The sequence below is a fragment of the Rhinolophus ferrumequinum genome, chromosome 18, assembly GCF_004115265.2.
Source record: "Rhinolophus ferrumequinum isolate MPI-CBG mRhiFer1 chromosome 18, mRhiFer1_v1.p, whole genome shotgun sequence".
In the NCBI taxonomy this organism is placed as follows: domain Eukaryota; kingdom Metazoa; phylum Chordata; class Mammalia; order Chiroptera; family Rhinolophidae; genus Rhinolophus; species Rhinolophus ferrumequinum.
The window spans coordinates 58,043,542-58,062,530 of NC_046301.1; the positions used below are offsets into that span (position 1 = coordinate 58,043,542).

General features: G+C 59.3%; 1 protein-coding gene across 3 annotated transcripts in view; it reads left to right on the forward strand.

Annotated features, from left to right (window-relative positions):
- MLLT1 (MLLT1 super elongation complex subunit) overlaps positions 1 to 14,152 on the forward strand; it is a 61,852-nt gene extending 47,700 nt beyond the window's left edge. For 2 of the 3 annotated variants that reach the window (XM_033134070.1, XM_033134072.1), the window contains 7 exons: positions 3,877 to 4,431; positions 8,563 to 8,650; positions 10,409 to 10,529; positions 12,932 to 13,031; positions 13,383 to 13,454; positions 13,656 to 13,727; positions 13,945 to 14,109. In XM_033134070.1, the coding sequence (XP_032989961.1) occupies positions 3,877 to 4,431; positions 8,563 to 8,650; positions 10,409 to 10,529; positions 12,932 to 13,031; positions 13,383 to 13,454; positions 13,656 to 13,727; positions 13,945 to 14,073 (1,137 nt within the window). In that variant the 3' untranslated portion in view covers positions 14,074 to 14,109. Of the gene's footprint in view, positions 1 to 3,876; positions 4,432 to 8,562; positions 8,651 to 10,408; positions 10,530 to 12,931; positions 13,032 to 13,382; positions 13,455 to 13,655; positions 13,728 to 13,944 lie in introns of all 3 variants that reach the window. The other variant, XM_033134071.1, reaches the window with a different exon arrangement.
- Positions 14,153 to 18,989: the final 4,837 nt, after the last annotated feature.

The following is an 18,989-nucleotide window of genomic DNA, read 5'->3' on the forward strand; positions in this document are numbered from 1 at the left end:
GTGGAAGGCCCAGTTACGTGGGAGCACTGAGGCCCAGCGGAGGGTCCTGGGCGCAGGGCACGCCCTCTGCTGAGCTGGGCCTTCTGTCCCTGGATTCCTTCCCTTGGCATCTTCCTCTTGGAGCAATCCATGCTCCCCCTGGCTGCTTTCTGCCACTTAGTCAGAAGGGTCAGCCCTTCCTGGATTGCACGGAGCGGCCTGGTAATCACAGGCTCTTCGCCCTGTTCCTCTTGAGGCCAGACAGCCCGCCCTGATGTCCTTCCTCCTGCCAACCACGTAGGCACACCCCCGAGACAGTGTCATGTGGTTGGGAGCCATGGACAGAGTGTGTCCACTGCATCTGCTACTGCCCCCCGTCTCAGGCCCCCCCAGCTCAGCCAGGACACCCTGTCTACCAGGGCTGGGTGCTTCCTACCTGGGCTGTTCCAGGCTTGGCTTTTTTCTCTGGTAGCAGCTCCCGGCAGAGAAAGCTCACTTGGGGGAAGGGCCAGCTGGAAGCATCTGGTGAGAAGCTGATTTCCCCCAAGAAGAAACGTTTTATCGTCTTTTCTCAGACCCGTCAGGCAGATGGCTCTCTGCCTTCTTGAGAGCGTTCTCTCTGAAGCACCCTGGAGTGGCCACCAAGGCCCTTCTGATAGTGTCTCAATGTGCACCTAAGCCCCTAAGTGTGCATCTCGTTCCCCTGCCACCGCCTACATAGCTCTGTGTCCCGGAGGCCCGGCTCCATCTTGCTCTCAGGACAGTTGCTTGGCTTGGCGTCACCGACCTCACAAGTTTATCTGCTTCTCATCTTTGCATTTTTCTTGCTTCAATCACCTGCTGGATATTGTGGGCCTGGGGCACCCCAGGTAGGACAGGCTGAGCTCTCAGGCCATCTTACAGCCTTCCTCATTAGCAGTGCAGCAGGAGAGCCATATCACCCAGGCAAGCTCTTTCTGGCACTTTCCACAAGGCCAGTCTCGGAAATTCTCATATTCGTCTGACTTAAGCCCTCAAGACATATGAGGCCAGAGTCTTAAGTCTGGAATACAGCTCTGGGGGGTCTTGCCCACGCCAGCCTCCCCGGGCCCATCTTTCTGAGCCTCACGGAGGTCAAATGGAAGAGACATTCTTGCTAGAGATCTTGGCAGCTTCTCTCTCAGCCACTCACAGTTTTCCAGAAGTCTGTGCAAAATAGGACTGGTAGGAATTGTCATTTCTTCTGTACATGTCACTTGCAAGTCACCCAAAACCCTGTGAAGAGATGCCCTCCAGGTGGCAAGGACACTCCAGTGGCCGGTGGGGTTGCTCCTGGCATCTCTCACCAGAGTGTTTTTGCGACCCCCCCAGGGGAGTCCCTCGGCCAGATGGGTTCATCTGTCAGGTCCAGAGGCCTGTAGGCAGGGTCCTTGGTCTCCACCCCACCCTGTCCCAGCGTCTCTCTCCAGCCACCTGGGCAGTGTGGCTTAGAAGGTGCCTGCGTAGGTTTCTCAGGCAGCGCATGGCAGGTTCTTCTCTACTGGTGGCTTTCCAGGAAACCACCTCTGTCTGTTACATAGTTCTGGCTTCTAGGCTGCCAGCCTCACTCTGCTCTTCTAGGAAGTCAGGGCCTGTGCGCCAGCCTCTTCCTCCAGCTGAGGACCTTCCTTTGGGTGCTGGCTGTGTCCCCATCCCTCAGATGGGGCCCAGATTGGTTCTCCACTGCCTCGACCCAAAGAGTGATAGCCAGACCACGTGGCTCCAGGCAGAGAAGGCTGGGAGGGACAGGGTGGGTCGTACAGGGTCCCCAGCTTGGGGGCCACTGGAAGGTCTGGCTCTTGTTGCCCTAGGGGGGTTGGTCCCTGGTGGTCTACCTCCACCTCAGGGCTCCTCAGAGGGTAGCATGGCAGACAGGAGTTGGAGGCTCCTGAAAGAGGAGCCTGACCAACGAAGGCTCATACTTTGCGGATGCTGTTTCCTTCGGTTCATGCCCCACGGCACCCCTGGACGTGTACCGGTAGCTTCTCCCTGTCTGATGTCAGCCAGTTGTCCTGGTTGACCTTTCTCAAGAACTTGGTTCTTGGCCATTTCTGGGTCATTGACGGCTTTGAGAGTATGACTCCGAGGGGCCCTCGCCCCTGGGAACGTACATAGTACACTCAGAACTTAGTGTGGGATTGCAGAGAGCCATGTGCAGACTCCCGGGGTGAAGAACTGCTGCTCGGAAGGCCCCTGTTTTCCAGGTGGCCCTGGACGGCAGGGGGGCTCCGCCGACCCCAGGGCTGGGGGGCGCGGCAGGAGCTGCGCCGAGGCCTTTGGTGGACATGTCCATCAGGTGTGCTCTCGCCCTGCCCCTTGGGGCTGGAACCAGCTCTTTCAGCCCAGGTGGGTTCCCTGACACTGTGAGAAGAGGCTGGAATTGCACGTGGGGTCTCTGCTTCCTGCCTCCCTTGGGGGAGCAGCTTGCTGGGGGGCAGAGACCCCCGAGACTGGCCCCATTCTGTGTGCCAGCCCTGAAGGGGACGCCCCTTTAGATGGTCAGCTGGGGGCTTGTGGTGTGAGTACCCCTTCCCACTGCCCTGATGACGGAGAGTCATTTCTCCAGGGAGGTGGCAGGAGCCTAAGGCCATGCAGGCTGTCCCTGACCCTTTGGCCCTGCTGTGGGTTGTGGATTTGCAAGATGGCGACCGAGTAGATCCGAGGTTGTCGAGGCTGTGCCGTCTGTCCCTGCGGCTCTTTAGTGGGGTTCTGTCATTGGATCCTCAGCTGAGCTGGGACGGGAGGAAGCAGAGGCCTCTCCGTTGGGCATTTAGCTGGCTCACCCATCCCCTCGGCACTTGGGGTGGTGAGCTGGCAAAGTGTGGCTGCCTCAGGTAGTGCGGGCCACCCTCGGGGTCTGGCCGCTGTGGGTGTTCTGGTGAGCTTTGATCTGAGGGCCTCTGGGCCCAGCTGGGCACCTGGCTGACCGAATCGGGAAGGAGCCTACGCAGCTGACAGCAGCGGGCACCTGTCACGCTCGCCTGGATGTGTGGGGTAATGAAGGGGTATTGATAGGGAGAAGGCAAACAAGGTGCCAGACGGGGCTCCCACCCTCAGGGTGCACTGGCTGTGTGGGCGTGGCTGCAGCCCCCTTGATTGAGCGCTTGCTGTCGGCCAGGCCCTGCACCATCACCGGTGAGGTAGGTGGTCTTGCCCTTGTTGAGTGGAAGCACAGGCACACGGGGTTGGTGGCACGCGGCAGCCCGGAGCAGGGTCGCTCACTGCCGCTGACCCCAGCTGGAGCTGCACAACCTGCCTGACCCGCCCTCATGCCTCTGCATTTCCCAGGAACCGTACGTGTTGTAGAAAAGCTGCCTGGGCAGCTTGGACTCCGAGAGGTCTAGGAGCTGTTGGTCCTGCACAGCACCTGGGAACCCAGCGGGCACTTGGTGCTAGCCGTGGGGTCACAGGGCACTGTGCCTGGCTGTGCACTGGAGCCAGAGCTGGGCCAGGCAGGCGGGGTGGGGGCGCCAGGCAGGAGGCACACAGGCTCTGTGGTGGGGACAGAGAGGGGGGCCCGCTAGCGCCCCCCAGTGGGGAGCTGCGAGGTGTCGGAGTGGGAGCGGGTCTGTGTGGCTGCCTTTCTCTGTCTGACTCACCGTGTGCTCTTCTTGAATCCCTCAGGGAATGTCAGTTCAATTCAGAGGGGAGTCTTAGCCTGCAGTCGCCCGGGACCTGCTGACACTTCCTAGTAGTTTAAAGGGACAGCTCCATTTAAAACTCTCACCTGCTGCCTTACTTTTTCGCTTTTTGGAAGATTTTCTCTAGCTGAGTCTGAATCAGGTGGATTATACTTTGTAGGGGTCGGGGGAGGCGGAGCAGGGCGACCCCGAGATGCCGTTTGACTGTGTCTGTCTCCCTTCCCTCCCGGCATTTCAGGACGCCAGCAGGGAGAGCGGCAAGGCCTGCAAGGCCCACAAGGCGGCCAAGGAGCACCGGGAGCGGCCACGTAAGGACTCGGAGAGCAAGGGGGCCTCCAAGGAGCCAGAGCGTGAGCAAGCCCGCAGCGCCAAGGATGCCGCCCGGAAGCTGGGCGAGGGCCGGCCACCCAAGGAGGAGAAGGCCCCGCCACCCAAGGCTGCGTTCAAAGAGCCCAAGATGGCCTTGAAGGAGACCAAACTGGAGAGCCTGTCCCCCAAAGGTGGCCCCCCGCCGCCGCCCCCGCCCAAGTCTTCCAGCAAGCGGCCGGCTGCCGCCGACTCACCGAAGCCCAGCGCCAAAAAGCAGAAGAAGAGCAGCTCCAAGGGGTCCAGGAGCGCCCCCAGCACCTCGCCCCGCACCTCGTCTTCCTCATTCTCGGACAAAAAGCCGGCCAAGGACAAGGGCAGCACCAAAGGGGAGAAGATCAAGGCGGAGAGCGAGCCCCGGGAGATCAAAAAGCCCCTGGAGGTGGAGGAGTCCAACTCAGAGGATGAGGCCTCCTTCAAGACTGAGGTGAGGTGCCTGCCCCCCCCTCCATCCGCTACCCCTGTCCTCGTCCTGTGTCCCGGCTCTGAGCCGTGGGAAACCTGTTGGGGAGGCTGGGACCGGGCCCTGGTCTCCCACTTGATCCTGGAAGCATTAGGCACGCCCACGTACCTCGCCACACCTCAGTTTCCCCTTCTGTCGGGTGTGATAAAAACTGCCTTGTGAGCACCCTGGAGGTGGTGCTTAGGGAAGGCTGGCTCTGGTAAAGCACGATAATCTGGTGCCGGGGTTCCAAGCACTTCTCCTTGGGAGCCCCTTGTAAGGGCCACGGTCTCAGTGGCCGCGGTGGGCGATCATGTCTTACCCCTGCCCTGGCTCCCGCTGCCAGTGGGGCACCCTTGCATGTCCTCATCCAGCTGTCCTGGTCTGGAGGATTCATCCTGGCCACTGAGCCTTGCCCGGCTCCATTCCCCAATGGCCGGTGGGGTCTGTGACCTCACCACACCGTCCAGCCATTCGCTCCTGCACACACAGTCCATACACGGGAATCCGTCATCGGCAAGGCTTATTTTCTAAGCATGGGTCAGAGCCCCTGCCCAGGAGCGGTGTCCTGTCACTGGAAGAGGCTGCTCCTGCGGTGGCATTTCCAGGTGGCACTCTGAAGTTCACCATCAGAGACAGCCTGAGCCACAAAGGAGCCAGGAGCCTGGGTGGCCACACGCGCTGGGGCCGCTGTCATCTCTCAGGGCTGTGTTTGGCATTGATGCCTGGGAGGGTGGACGGGTGGATGGACAAGTGAGCGAGCGAGCAAGCGACCCCTCGCCTGGAGCACCACCTTGGCGCCCGTGGCCTTCTGCTCCTTCTGAACCCTCATTTGCTCTCAAAGGCGGAGTTGCTGCTCAGGCTCTCTTGGGACTTTGAAAGTGGTCCCCAGAGACAAAGCCAGAGCTGCTGTGTTAGCAAAACGGATGTCATGAGTGGGTCGCTTCCCGGGGTGCCCCAGTGGAGGGGACACCACTGGGAGCGATGATTCAGCCCAGAGGTACCTGCGCCCACCGGCTTAGGGGCACATGGGATTGGTGGTGCTGTGTGCCCAGGGCTTCTCACGGCTTGGAGACACTGTCTGCCAGGGAACCCAGGGGTAAGGACCCTAGAATGCCTCTTATTTGGAAGGCTCCTAGCCATCAGGGCCATCTCAGTAGCCCACTGGGTTGTTGCAGGTTCTTCAGGCACTAAACAGTGCCCCAGTCTATCTGTCGTCTGTCTCATGTCTGCTCAGCGCCCAGAGCTCTGGGCAGGTGCCTTTTCCTCTTTCGACCCTAGAGGCTTCCAGGTGACGCCTTGTGGCTCCCGAGGCTGGTGCACCTCGGGACCATTGGGAAGAGATGGAGGCGTCCACCAGGGCCCTGGGTGTCCATGCTGACATCTGGCTGTGATTGTCCTGAGCACTTGGGACACTGGGAAGGCTCTTCCCCAGGTGCTGCTGCTCAGAGTGGGCTGCATGTCTGGCATCTGTGGCCTTGGGCACCTCGGACCTCTTGTGGAACCCTGGGGGGGTGTGGGGCAGTTTCCCGGCAGAGCCTCATGGCCCAGCCTTTGAGACTGCTGAATGACAGAACTTAGCCACTTGAGGTCCATGCAGGTGTGAGACACAGGCCACCAACAGAATGCCCGTGGCTCTCTAGGGCTGTAGGACGGTGACTCAGTGACATTTGCCAACCCTGGGACCTTGGCAAGGCACAGATGTCTGTGGCGGAGGAGGTGAGACAGCCTTCCAGAGCCAGGCCTCCCAGCCTCTCCTGACTGTCTCAGGCCATCCCACCCTAGAGGCTGGGTGGAGTGCCACCACTGGACCGCTTTGGCCATGGCGTGGAACCTGAGTCACCTCCTCCTGCTTGCTCCTGAGATGTGGTCGCATGGCTCCTCATCTGAGTCCCTCGGTCGAGCCCCCAGCTCCTCCAGCTGCTTCTCTGTGGTCTCTTTGGCCCATGGGGTCTGGTCAGTCATGGGCCCAGGAAGGCTGGGAGAGTTAGACCCCTCTTCTCTGTCCTCCACTGTGTGTGGCCAAGCACCGAGATGCTTTGGCAGCAGTCTCAGCGACCCCTTGTGGGCATTCGGATCCACACCTCTAGGCCGTTTGGCTGAAACCAATTCCACCCCTTGGATTTGTGTTGAAGGAAAAGGGGCAAGTGCATCTGAAAAGCTTGACTGACTTGCTCCCCTCTGCCACCTCCCCACCAACACACACAGCACAGGGTCCAGAGTGGCCTCTTATGGCTCCTGCTTGCCGAGCCTGCTTCCTGCACACTGGGCGGCCACCACCCTGGGTCCAGCTCCTGGCCTGGCCCTGCTATTTTCTGTCAGCTTCATGGACCCTGCCACCCATGACCCCGGCCCAGGAGGTCTGAATTCTCTGCCCCAGATGTCAGAGGCACTATGGGCCTCAACCTGCACGTACGGTGGCTGGCACACTCACATGCTCAGCAGAGGCCCCGGGGCAGCTTTCACAGATGGGAAACTGAGGCTTAAAACCAGGGATAGCTTTGGCCAGTTGGTGAGAAAGCCAGGGTTAGAACAAGAACCCCTGAACCAGAATAAGAACTCGAGGGTCTGCATACAAGAGGGGCCACCTGGCTGAAGGCCTGTTGTTGGGGGTTGTGGGGGTCACACTGGTCTCTCTAGTACCCTCACAGTGGGCGGTAGTTGATGGCCAGGTTTCACGGTTCCCAAGGGAACACGTTTGCCAGCCTGAAGGTATGTGAGTAGGGGGGCGTCAGCAGGGGTCTGTTGGGAGGGCCTGGAGCAGGTGGTTTAGGCCGTGGCAAATCCTAGAAAAGAGGCCCCTTAGCTATGTGATGAGTCTGTTCCCCGGTGTCCGGGTCAGTCTCTGGGTCTATTGAGTGAGCAGACTTGTGCCTTCCTGGGTCCCCTCTGTGTGCTGGGGGCTGCCTTGGCCCACAAACCATTGGGAGGGTCAGGGTCTCCTCTCACATGGCACGTGCCACGACTGGGCAGACACTGCTGGGTACCCCTTGCCTGCCTCCTGGTCCCCTCTTTTCTCTCAACAAGGGGAGGTGGCTGGTCCCAAGTGCTCATGCTGCTCCATTCCTTCAGATGGCTCCCTAAGGCGGCCTCCCGGATGCCTGGGGTGCTCCAGGCCAGGCAGACTTTCTAAGCTGTGGGCTTTGCCCTGCTGCCCTTCAGAGCTGGTGCTTGTGCCACAGGCCTGTTGCCCACTCAGCCACACGCACCTCCCGAAAAGCCTGTTGGCAGACACCACGGCCCCATTCTGGCTCAGTGCTCTCTTCAGCCAGGCCAGAGGCCCCTTCCTCACGAAGGGGTCGGAAGTGACCGGTTCCTGTCCACTGGGGAGGTGTATCCCCCAGTCATCTTGCCCCCGGTATCCTGCCTTCGAGTGGCTTAGTTTTGGCTTTTACTGCCCCCTGGTGGCTATGTCGGGGGTGGGGGAGGACCTGCTCTGGGTACTGTGGGGCCAGGCGGGAGTCCACTGTGTACTCAGCTGCTTGTCACATGTATACACACTCATCGTCACCTCGGGGCAACCTGGTGGGTGACAGCAGCAGGTGGCAGGGAGATGGCTTTTTTCATCACTCAGCCTCGGGACAGGCTGAGAGGAAACAAGGGGCAGAAGGCGAAGCTGCGTCTCTGTACCTGCCTTTCCTGTTCCAGACCTTTCCACTGTTCCCGAGGCACCACAGCCAGCTCTCACCAGAAGAAGGCAGGGCCCACAGACGAGCAGTCACAGATGTGCTGCCCTCCCTTTCATGGAGAGCCCAGTTCCCTGTCCTCCTGCCCAGGCGCAGGGGAAATGGAGATGTGATCTGAGCTCCTGGAATGGCTAGAAAGTTAAAGTTCCTCAGTGGGAGAAGAAAGGCCATTGCATTTGCAGTGAACATTGGTGGTGTCATGGGGCTGGGTCCCGTGACTGAGGGTATGTGCACGGTCCTCCTGTCGGCCATGGGCCGCGGGTACTCGGGACCTGGCGCCTCGGGGACCTTTTGAGCGAGTTTCTGGGGGGAGACCCAGCTGTGTGTTGCCTCTGCCAGAGCCCCTTTCTTGCCTGCTCCTCTTCCTTGGACTGAGACTGTTCTTGTCTTCTCCGCGTGCTGTCCTGCCCCACCCCGTCGTGGGCTGAAGTCTGCGCAGTCGAGCCCGTCCAACTCCAGTTCCAGCTCTGACTCAAGTTCAGATTCGGATTTCGAGCCATCTCAGAACCACAGTCAAGGTGGGTGATGAAAAAGGAAAGAGACGGAAGGTTTTCTGTGGCTTACTGGGGAGCAGCCCCTGGCTCTCCCCAGGTCAGAGGTCAGTGGGATACTGAGTTTGGTATCGAATTTGAAAGGTTCATGAGCAGTTTCCTGAAGTGATTGACTTTTGCTTGGGGGCGCACTCCATGCCTCAGTTTCAGCCGCTGCCACTGCCAGAAAAACCCACTGCCACCTTCTGCTAGGGCAGGGAGTGATGGGGGAAGGGTGAGGGCGTGGGGGAGGGGCTAGCGTGACGGGGAGGTGCAGGAGGTTCCTGCCTGGGCTGAATGACCCTCAGCATTTCTTTAGTAAACAACTGCTTGCCCACTCTGGGCGCTCAGAGATCCATGTCCATAGGTTTGGGAAGTGCAGGCAGTCTGTATTAAAAAGCAAAGCAGAAATGGGTCACCTGACCACCAGGTGTGGGGCGTCTGCTCCTTCTGCTGTCCCTCCCTGGGCCGTGCCCGTTTGTATGACCAGGACTTCAGGCTGTGCTGAGGAGGTGCCAGCATTGGGGCTGGCAGACAAGGACCCCAGTCTGCTTTGGGCCCTACCCGTGGCCAGATGCCCTCCTCATCAGCTCCTCCCAGACCGAGGCGGCGTCAGCTCCTCTGCCCGCACTCCCGCCCTGTGCCACCCCAGCCCTGCTGTCCTGGGTCAGGGCACAGTGGGGCTGGCTGGCACTCTGGCCTAGGCCCCCAGCAGTCTGCATTTCTGCCTTTTCCCTGCAGAATCCGGGGCGTGGGGGCTGGGAGGAGAGGACATAAGGGCTGCCCCAGGGTGAGAAGGGTGCAGGGTGGGCCTGGGTGCTCCCAGCCTGAAGGCTTGGGTGTGAGACGGTGATGTGCCCACCAGCTTAGCCGACACCACCACCCGCCCTCAAACCGGAAGCGGTTCTTCTTGGGGATTGGACCAACAGTCTCCTTCCCCCCCCACCCCCGCCCCCGCCCCCGCCTGGAATCCTTTTTTCAGGATTATGGAGAGCTGGGGGAGGGGAGTGTATGGGGGGGTGGTATCTGACCCGGAACTCAGGCACTCAGTCACTGAGGGGGCCTGGGGGATGGGGTGCTCAAAGCCCACACTCTCTCCAAGGGTTCTTATCTACAGGGAAGGGAGGGGGAACCTGCTGAAGCGGGATCATGTGACCAAGGTAATTGAGGCCTTTGTGTCCCTCTGTTGCCTTGGTAACAGGAATATAAACCAAGATGCCGTCTGTAGGGGCCTGGAACCGGGTGCCTCTGGAGAAAGGGGAGGACGGTGGGCTGGGAGCAGCAGAGAGGGTTGCTGAGGGTCTGGGCAGGCCTGAGTAGGGGCACAGGCCGGTCAGGGGATCTTGTCGCCTCACCCTCCTGGCAAGGCTGGCTGGTCCTGGCTCCAGGCAGAGGCTCTGATCTCAGCATCCGCAGCAGAGGAGGGCTGCTCCTTTGGCTTTGGCAATGGAAGGGCCCTGTGGTCCTGCCTTGGGCCAGGGGCCAGAGGCCTGCGAGCAGCGCCCGGAAGGTAGGGGATGCGGGGAGCCAGAGGATCCCTTAGGCAGGGGCGGCCTTGGGGGCAGTACTTGGAGAGACGGGAGGCAGGCCCACCTGGCAGAGGGACTTCCTCGGAGGATTTGCGTGGGTGGTTTTGGGAGTCATGGTGTCAAGCTCCATGTGGCCCTGGGGGTGGTGGAGATGGCACACTGCAGGGCCCTGGCAGAGCCCTGACCACCCCTCTCCCCTTCCTTGCCGCCCTCCCAGGACCCCTGCGCTCCATGGTGGAGGACCTGCAGTCGGAGGAGTCCGATGAGGACGACTCTTCATCAGGCGAGGAGGCCGCTGGCAAGGCGAACGCAGGGAGGGATTCCAGGTGCCCGGGCCGGTGAGGGGCGAGTGGGGCTGGGGGACCTGGGTGGCTCTTCTGAGGGTGAGAGGCTTCAAGGAGGCGGGGCCAGGACATTGGGGTCTCTGGGCTTGGGGTAAGGGGAGCGTCCGAGCCTGCTAGAGGGCGCTCTGCCTGGGGGCCACGGGGTCTCTTCTGTTTCATGAAGTGGCGGGGGTGGGGGGGAGGGGTCCTTAGGTGGCATCCTTCCTCCTAACATTGGAAGGTGTGGGCTGCCTGGCAGGAAGGGGTGAGATGTTGAGGGACAGAAGTCCAGTCACCATCTCAGAAGCGGGGAGAGGCAGTGCACGGCGGACCGAGGTGGGGCAGGGGTGGACGGCTGGCTCTTCTGCTCTCGGGCCTGGGGACCTTTTCCCCCTTCCCCGCGTGTGTGGCATGGGGTGAGGACAGACTCTGAGAACTGTCCTGGGGACACCCCCAGGCCCCCAGAGTGAGTTCACTGGGGATGGCTGTGCGTTCTCAGCCTCCAGCCCAGAGCAAACTTCAGCCTTGGCCCCAGGCCTGCAGAAGGGGCAGACTCAGGGGTCATAGCGGCCCAGTTGGCCCAGATGCAGCCCCTTCTCCCCAGGAGGCTGAGGCCTCTGGGCCTCAGTGGCTCTTTAAGCCTGGCTGGTCCCCGGGTCTGCACCCCCAGGCATAGGGATGCCTCCTGGGGCTTGTCGGTGGTAGTCTGCCAGTACAGCGGATCGAACCCACTCACTGTCCTGAGAGTGGATGTGGGAGGCTCCGGGACGGCCACTTGGTGGGGAGGGGCCCAGGGAGGACCGGCGGCGGTCTCCTAGGGTGGGGTTACCAGCACCGGCTCCTGCCCGCTTGGGGCTGGACGCATGGAACAGGGAGCGGAGAGGGCTCATAGACATGGTCCCCTTGAGGGGCTCCCACAGTGGTACAGGGACCAAATGTGTACCTGGAGTATCTTCTAGGGGCAGGCGTGGAAGGCCTGGGGCTTTCCTGGGCACCGGTGGAGGCCGCATCTATTGTCAGGCAAGGGGCCACTAAGACCCTGATGTTGGCTCTGCAGCTGCTTGGGATGAGCTGGCAAAGCCCTGTCTCATCCTAGTCTGCTCCCTGGGGCAGCCCGCAGTCTGCCATGGCCTCCAGCTGCTTCCTGGTGGGCCCGGCGAAGAGGGGGAAGCGAGGGGTGCACAGGGCAGTGAGGCCATGCCTGGGTCTGGCTGACGTGATAGCGTTACCTGGGCAACGAGGAGACACCGCCTGCCTTTTCCCCTGCAGTGATCTGTAGCTGGCTAGGCGGAGAGAGCTCTGAGCCGCCAGGAGGGCAGGGGCTCTGGAGCCCAGTGCTTACGATGGGAGAAGTTTACCTGAGGAAATGAACCACCTTGACCTTGCGGGAGAAAGACAGGACCCCCAAGGCTCAGACTCCCACCGCACACCCTTGTGTTTCCTGGCGCTGCACTCAGTGAGGCCTATTTAGGCAGAGGGTGCAGGAGGCAGGCGGGGTTTACCGCGTGGCGATGTGTTGTGGAGGAGTGCTTGTCAGGCTCCCCCTCACTGGATCAAGCCCAAAATCCCTGAGGGACTGGGGACCCCATACAGAGCCTCTCACAAGGGCAGCCCCCAGAGGAAGAGGGAGGAGTGCGGGGCCATTCTCGGCCCGGGAGGCTAGAGGGGAATTTGCTCTCTACATCCCTGTCGTGCTTCGAGAGATTCTGAACAAAGCTAAAAGGACCAGACTAGCCCATGTGATCCAGACTGAGATCCAGACTGAGATCATGAGAGAGAAACATAACCCTGAGGGGAGGCGTTCCGATTCAGGCCGGCAGGGAAGCTTGCGTAGTGAGTAAACACCCCGTTTGTCACTGTGAGCCAGCTCTCCCCAGTGCTCTCCTCGGAGACCTCCTTTTACTGGTGAGGAAATCGAGGCAGAGGTCGAGGACCCTTTCAGGGCCCTGCCCCTCAGGAGCTTCAAGGTTGAGCCACCACCAGACACACCGTGTTCAGGGCCCCGCGCAGACAGGGACGCCGATGTCACTGAGGAAGCCTGCCGGCCAGAGGGAAACTTACTGGCAGCCCCACCTGCAGGACCTCGTGAAGGGAGCAGAACTCAGCACACCCCCGTCCATCAGGCTTGCTGGGGCCTCCTGCCTGGTGTGCTGGCCCCGGGAGATGCAGCCTCTCAGAGTGTGTGCCTTCACCTCTGGGTGCTTTGCTCTTTGAAGGCAGCTCAGGCACGTTCATTTTTTAAGTCGGCAGTGGCCGCCCAGAGCCAAATGAGGTTGGTTTTCTGAGGTGTAGGGGGAGCAGGGAGCCCAGACTGTTGGGCGCACGCTTGGCCCACAGGGAGGGGCCGCCCACTGTGGAGCGAGTGTGGGTCAGGCATGGCTGGTGGAGGCCTGACAGGGCTCCTTGTCCTTGTTCAGGTTGAGCTTCAGTGACAGTGACAGCGACAACAGTGCCGACTCCTGCTTGCCCAGCCGTGAACCCCCTCCCCCAAAGAAGCCACCCCCACCCAACAGCAAGGTGAGCACAGTGGAGGAGGTCTTCCTGGGGTTCAGGTCTCTGTCACATCCTGGAGGCAGGGCTGACGGCTGGGCCTTTGCTGGGCCTAGGCCTGGGGTTCTCCAGGGGTCCCAGGCTGAGGGTGGAGGGTGCAGAGGTCAGCTTGGTTCACCCCCAGATCCCAGGGGTATATCTTCTCACGGTGGGCTTCCCTTAGATTTGGGGGCCAGGGAAGGGAGGACTGGCAGGTCCTGGAGTCCCAAGCTGGCTCTGAACAGTCAGCTGTGGCCAGGGGTCGGGGTCAGAGAGCCTGTGGGGGGTTAGGGAGGGGCACAGGTAAGAGCTGATAGCAGACCCGGATTCACCCTGCAGGCGTCAGGCCGGAGGAGCCCCGAGTCCTGCAGCAAGCCTGAGAAGATCCTGAAGAGGGGTACCTATGACAAGGTGGGGGGCTCAGGTGTGGTGGGAGTGGGGGGAAACCCTGGGACCCCAGGACTGGACGGGCCAGCCCAGGCATGCCAAAGTGCTGGCCCCAGGGGCATCAGGCCCTTCTCTATCCCGAGCCTCAAGCTGACTTGGGCAGGACCATGGGTGGGATCCCACAGGGCTGAGGCCACCCACTGAGTGCCCATCTGTCACCCTCAGGCCTACACGGACGAACTTGTGGAGCTGCACCGGAGGCTGATGGCCCTGCGTGAGCGCAACGTGCTGCAGCAGGTACTGGGACGCAGCCCGCTCTGCCCCTCGCGGTCCTGACTGAGAACAGATTGTCTCAGGGGAGTCCCTGGGACAGGCTGCCTGTAAGGCCTGCGGGCTGCTGGACCCCCTTACTGCAGCCCTAGGAGCTGCCACCTCCTCCTCGGGGCCCTGTGGGGGTGGGGCCAACCCCAGCTCAACCTCCTTCCCCTGAAGTGGTCCTGCCACCACCTTCCAGATCGTGAACCTGATCGAGGAGACTGGCCACTTCAATGTCACCAATACCACCTTCGACTTTGACCTCTTTTCCCTGGATGAGACCACCGTGCGTAAGCTGCAGAGCTACCTGGAGGCCGTGGCCACATGACCCTGGGCCGGGTGGCCGGCCCCTGTCGCCGGGGTCCTGGGAGGCCACGTCCGGGCCCCACCTGCCTTCCTCTCTCTCGACTCGCCCGCCTGCAGCACTGCCTTAGTGACCGCCCTGTCCTCGGCCCACACGGCCAGCTGCACTTTCCTCATTGGCTCCCGGCCTGTCCTCCCCACCAGCTCACCGGGAGTCCTGGGGCCGAGGGGGGTCAGGCTGGTGCCACTGCTGCTCCCCGACACTTAGGGGCTGTCACCTGGGCCCCCCTTGGAAAGCGGCTTGTGTTGAAGGCAGCACTGGGCCTCATTCCCAGAGGGGAAGAGACGTGCCCAGCGGTGGGAGCCTCGCTCCGTGGTGGAGCTCATGGCACAGTGTCACTGCCCAGGCCTTTCTGAGCGGCCAGGAGACCACCTCCAGCCCCCCCTAAACGGTTCCGACACACCCACCGCACCCCAGGACCTCAGGGTCCAGCTGCGCCAGGCCGGGCCTCGGCTTGTCCTCCGTGTGAGCCGGACGCAGCCCCTCTGTCGGCTCTCGCTGTGCTGGGACTCCGTGCTGTATAGTTCTCTCTCTATTATATATGTATGTATGCACTGTAGGTACCTGAGCGGTTTCCGGGTGTGCATTTCCGTGGCAGCGGTGCACGTGGGGGGTGGGGGGTGAGTAAGGCGGGACTTTTAGGTTAAGATGTCTCCACTGGTCTTGTCGTTGGGCTGGAGGCTGAGCCGGAGCGCCCGCGGGCCCTCTCCAGGTGCGGGGAGGAATCCTCCCTCAGTGGTACGAGGACGCCTCGTCCTCCTCCCGGGACGTGGAAGGCATAGCCCAGGGCCCGTGAACACTACGTTGGAGCAGGAGGTCTTCAGGCACCTGGGCAGTGTGGCGGCCGTCTCCAGGAGCAGACCTCCCGGGCTCCAGCCAGCTGCAGGCCGCCACTCGGAATGGCAGCCCGGGGCTCGGCCTCTCCCTCCTTCCATAGGATCCTCTTCCTTCTGTTGATCGAGTCTTCGAACTTTGAAAAAAAAAATGAGCTTTTGCCAAATAAGACGGGATAGTTTGTGTAGTTTTGCGAGGAGCGAGGAGTGCCAGGACTCAGCCAGCCCCTCATGCCTGGCCCCTGCCAGCAGCAGGCCCTCCCAGGCATGCCTGCCTCTCTGGTTTGGGCCCGGCCCTCACCTCTGCCATTCACACTGGTCCAGAGCCCGGAGACTCAGTTCCTCGCATGCCCGAGATTCTCCAAGGGCCAGACCGTTTCTCCTCCCTTCCGGCCCACCTTCCAGGGCCAGAATGCCCTCGTGGAGTCAGCCTCCTTTGGGTGGGGCTCCTGGGGGCTGGAGGCCTGTTTACTCAGCCTCTGTTCCCCCCAGACCTCGACTCAAGGTTCCTCTAGTCGTCTGCCCCCACCCCCCGACTTTTGCCCTGAATGACTTGTGGGGAAAAGGAGTAGGAGCCCCAGAGGGGGCTCACCTCCTCTCTCTAACCCACAGTCAGCCCCTTCTCCCCCCAGTTCTAGAGTTCCAACATGGGGAGCGCCATGCTCCCCTTCCCTGTGGTCCCCGACTCTCATGTCCGTGTTCTGATTCTGTCTGTCACTCTCTGGGGAGCCTCTCCTCCAACGCTTCCCTGAACTCCAGCCTCCCTACAGCTCGGGGAAGGCCCGAGAATTTTCAGAGGAAACCACCATGTCTCCTTGCCACCATTGGGATTCTCTCCTTACCCCGCTGCCTTGAGGTATTAGGAAAAGGTCAGGCCTGTGTGACAGGCCCTGTGCTGTCACCAGTACTCCAGGCCAGCAATACTCCAAAATGGGCACCTTTCTTTGGAAAATCTCCAAGACATTGGACGGAAGGAACTGGCCTGACACAGGCTGCTCCAGAAGGCAGCAGCTGCCCGGCCCTCTCCGCACAGAGGCTGCCGGGCATCACGGGCGGAGCCCCAGCCAGTTAAGAGCACAGACCTTTCTCCTTCACGAGGATCTCCTGGAAAGGGCATCAGGCTCCACACAGCGACACAGGCAGCCACCTGCTCTGGAGCCGGGCTCTCCCTGGAGGCAGCTGGAGAAAGGCTCCTGGGCCCACCCTTTATGCTGTTTCCAGGGCCTTAGGAAGTACCGGCCCGTTTTTCAGTTACCTCCTCTGGCCAGAAGGCCTCCAGTGCTGTCCTCTGGAGCTGCTCTGGGCCCAGTGCTGGCCTGTGACCACCTGATGGACGTGCCAGGCAGCCAGGGCCCCGATGGCAGCATTCCCAGCTGCTCCCCTTCCCCAACCCCAGCTGCCCGGCAGCTGGGCCCACTAGGGCTCTGGGGACGCTTCCATAGGAAGGGGCCAGCACTTTGTGATTGCCGCGTGTTTAGTGTTAAGCCCCCTACCCCCAGTGCAAATCCCTGTGTTTTGCTATCTCCTGAACAAAATGTAAACCAACGCCTGAAAGCAAAAGGTATCGAATACCTTTCTTACCCACAAGGGTTTTTACAAAGAATGTGTCTCACTAGGAACTAGGACACTCATCAGCCCGAGACCAACTCCTGGATAAAAGGAATAAGGAGAACCGTGTTTGTAATAAGTTACAGGATTGTTTCTGTCCTGGATTTTAAACTTTTTGTTAAATTGTGAAATTATGGATGAATTTTATAGAAAAAAAAGTGAAATAAAGTCAGATGGGAAAGCGGACCTATGTGTAGAGCCTCGTGCATCTGCTTGGTTCCTCCTGTTAATGGAGTTGGAGGGGGGACACACAGTACCATGGGCCCCCTGCCCTCTCTCCCTGTTTCAGTGATTCCAGATCAGTGACCAGGAAGAGATGAGAGGGTTAGGACCAAGCCTGGGGAGCAGCAGTGGGGACAGGGAGTGTGAGCAAGGTTGTCCCGGAGGAAGAATAGAGATAGTGCCACTGGAGATCGGAGAGAGGCAATATGGTGGAGAACTGGATCTCAGGCCTTGCTTTTGATGATACGTTCTTTCCTTGGTGGCTGGCAGCAAGGTTTGGGTTGAAAAGCAAGCCTGACATTCAGAAGATGGTTAGAGGGTTGGATGAAAGAATGGAAGGGTCCATGGGAGGATCGGTGGGTGGATGGTAGAAAGCTAGATAAAAAATGTGGGCAAAGACATCCTTTGTGGAGGCTGGGGTGCCCATCTGCCAGTTTGTCCATGGTGTGTGATGCTCTGGACTCAAGTATGGCAGAGCTGAGTGACCCCAAGGGGACAAAGCTCTTGCAGGCCCCATTGAAGCAGCCCTGTGCACTGTGTGGGCTCCACTCTCACCAGAGGAGCCAGAAAATCTATTCTTAAGTGGTTAACATTGCAGGCCAATACCCCCTGCCTCCCTGCGGACAGCAGCTGGGGAGACAGGAGTGGTTCCTCTCCCTTCTAGTTGGCAGCCAAAAATTCCATTTTCAGCATCAGGGCTGTGGCCTCCCCTGCCGATGTCTTTCCTACCAGAGAAAGACCCTGCAGGCCTTTTGGGAGTGTCTGATCTGAGCTCCTACAATAGGGATACATAATGAAAGAGGGTCCAGAGTGGTTCTCATGGTTCCCAGACCCCCAAGACACAGTGGAAGGACTACTTAGAAATACAGTAGGGCTCGCTACAGGCTCGCTGCGCTAAGAACTACGTCACAGATGCTTCACAACCACTCGAGGTTGGTGCTGCCCTCAGGATCCCTATCGGCAGATGAAACAGCATCTAAGAGCTGACTTGCCTATGACAATATACAGCTAGTAGGTGCATTTCTAATTTTAGTATATGTGCTACCGAAGCGAGCACTGTCGGTGCATTTCTGAGACTCAAGCCCAGGTGTGTGTTGTTGCTTATGACAGTCCATACGTTTTTTGTATTTACTCACATAATTGCCCCTTGTGTCACTCCTCTGTCTTTTCAGTGGTTCCCTCTGCGGTCTCATCCCGTAAGCCTGAAGAATTCTTAGTAGCATTTCGTTTAGTGCAGCGATGAATTCTCTCAGCTGTTTAACCAAAAACATTTGCATCTCACCTTTATTTTATGAGGATATTTTTGCTAGGTATAGAATTCAAGGTTGGCAGATGTTTACCTTCAAAACGTCACCCCCTTTTGGCTTCCATTGTTCCTGTTGAGGAGTGAGTGGTTAAGTCTCATTGTTGCCCCTTTGAGGATAATGTGTCTTTTGTCTCTGGTGCTTTTTGTTTGTTTGTTTACAGCATCGATTTATTCTCATACAGTTCTGGGGTTCAGAAGTCTGAAATCAGTTTCATGGGGCTAAAATCAAGGTGTTGGCAGGCCTGCGTTCCTTCTGGAAGGTGTAGGGGACAATGCATTTCCTTGCCTTTCACAGATTGCAAAGGCTGCTACCATCCTTGGCTCGTGGCCCTTTCCTCCATCTTCAAATCTCTCTGTGACCCCTATTTCTGTTATCACTTCCTTCATGCTGGTCCTCTTAAGATTTTCTTTTTGTGTTTTAGTCGGAAACAGTTTTGTACATTTTGGTGACTTGTTTCTTTTATCAGTATGACACCTCTGTCCCTTTTAAATATTGTTTAGAATTTTTATCAAATCTTACATTTTAAATTTATATTTTGCTGATGCAGGCACACGTCTGAAAGTTCCCGGGGCATGTGCACAGTGAGCGACGATCCTCATCCTGCTTCTTTCCCTTTTTCAGTTTCTTACGCTTCCTTTGAGAGGCATCTGTGCATGAGCAAGACATGCTTCCTTTTACAAATGGTAGCACACTTTTTTCTTAATGTATCTTAGAGTTAATTCCAAATTAGCATGTTCAGTAAGTGCACCGTGACTTACATAACTAGTCCTGCTGGTCGTCCTTTAGACTGGTTTTTTCGTTTACTTCCATGACTACCCATAAGTACACGTGTGACTGGATCTGGAAGCGATGGCTTTGGCAGCAGACGTCCTTTTTTTCTGCTGGGTTTCTTGGCATTTGTGTGTATGTG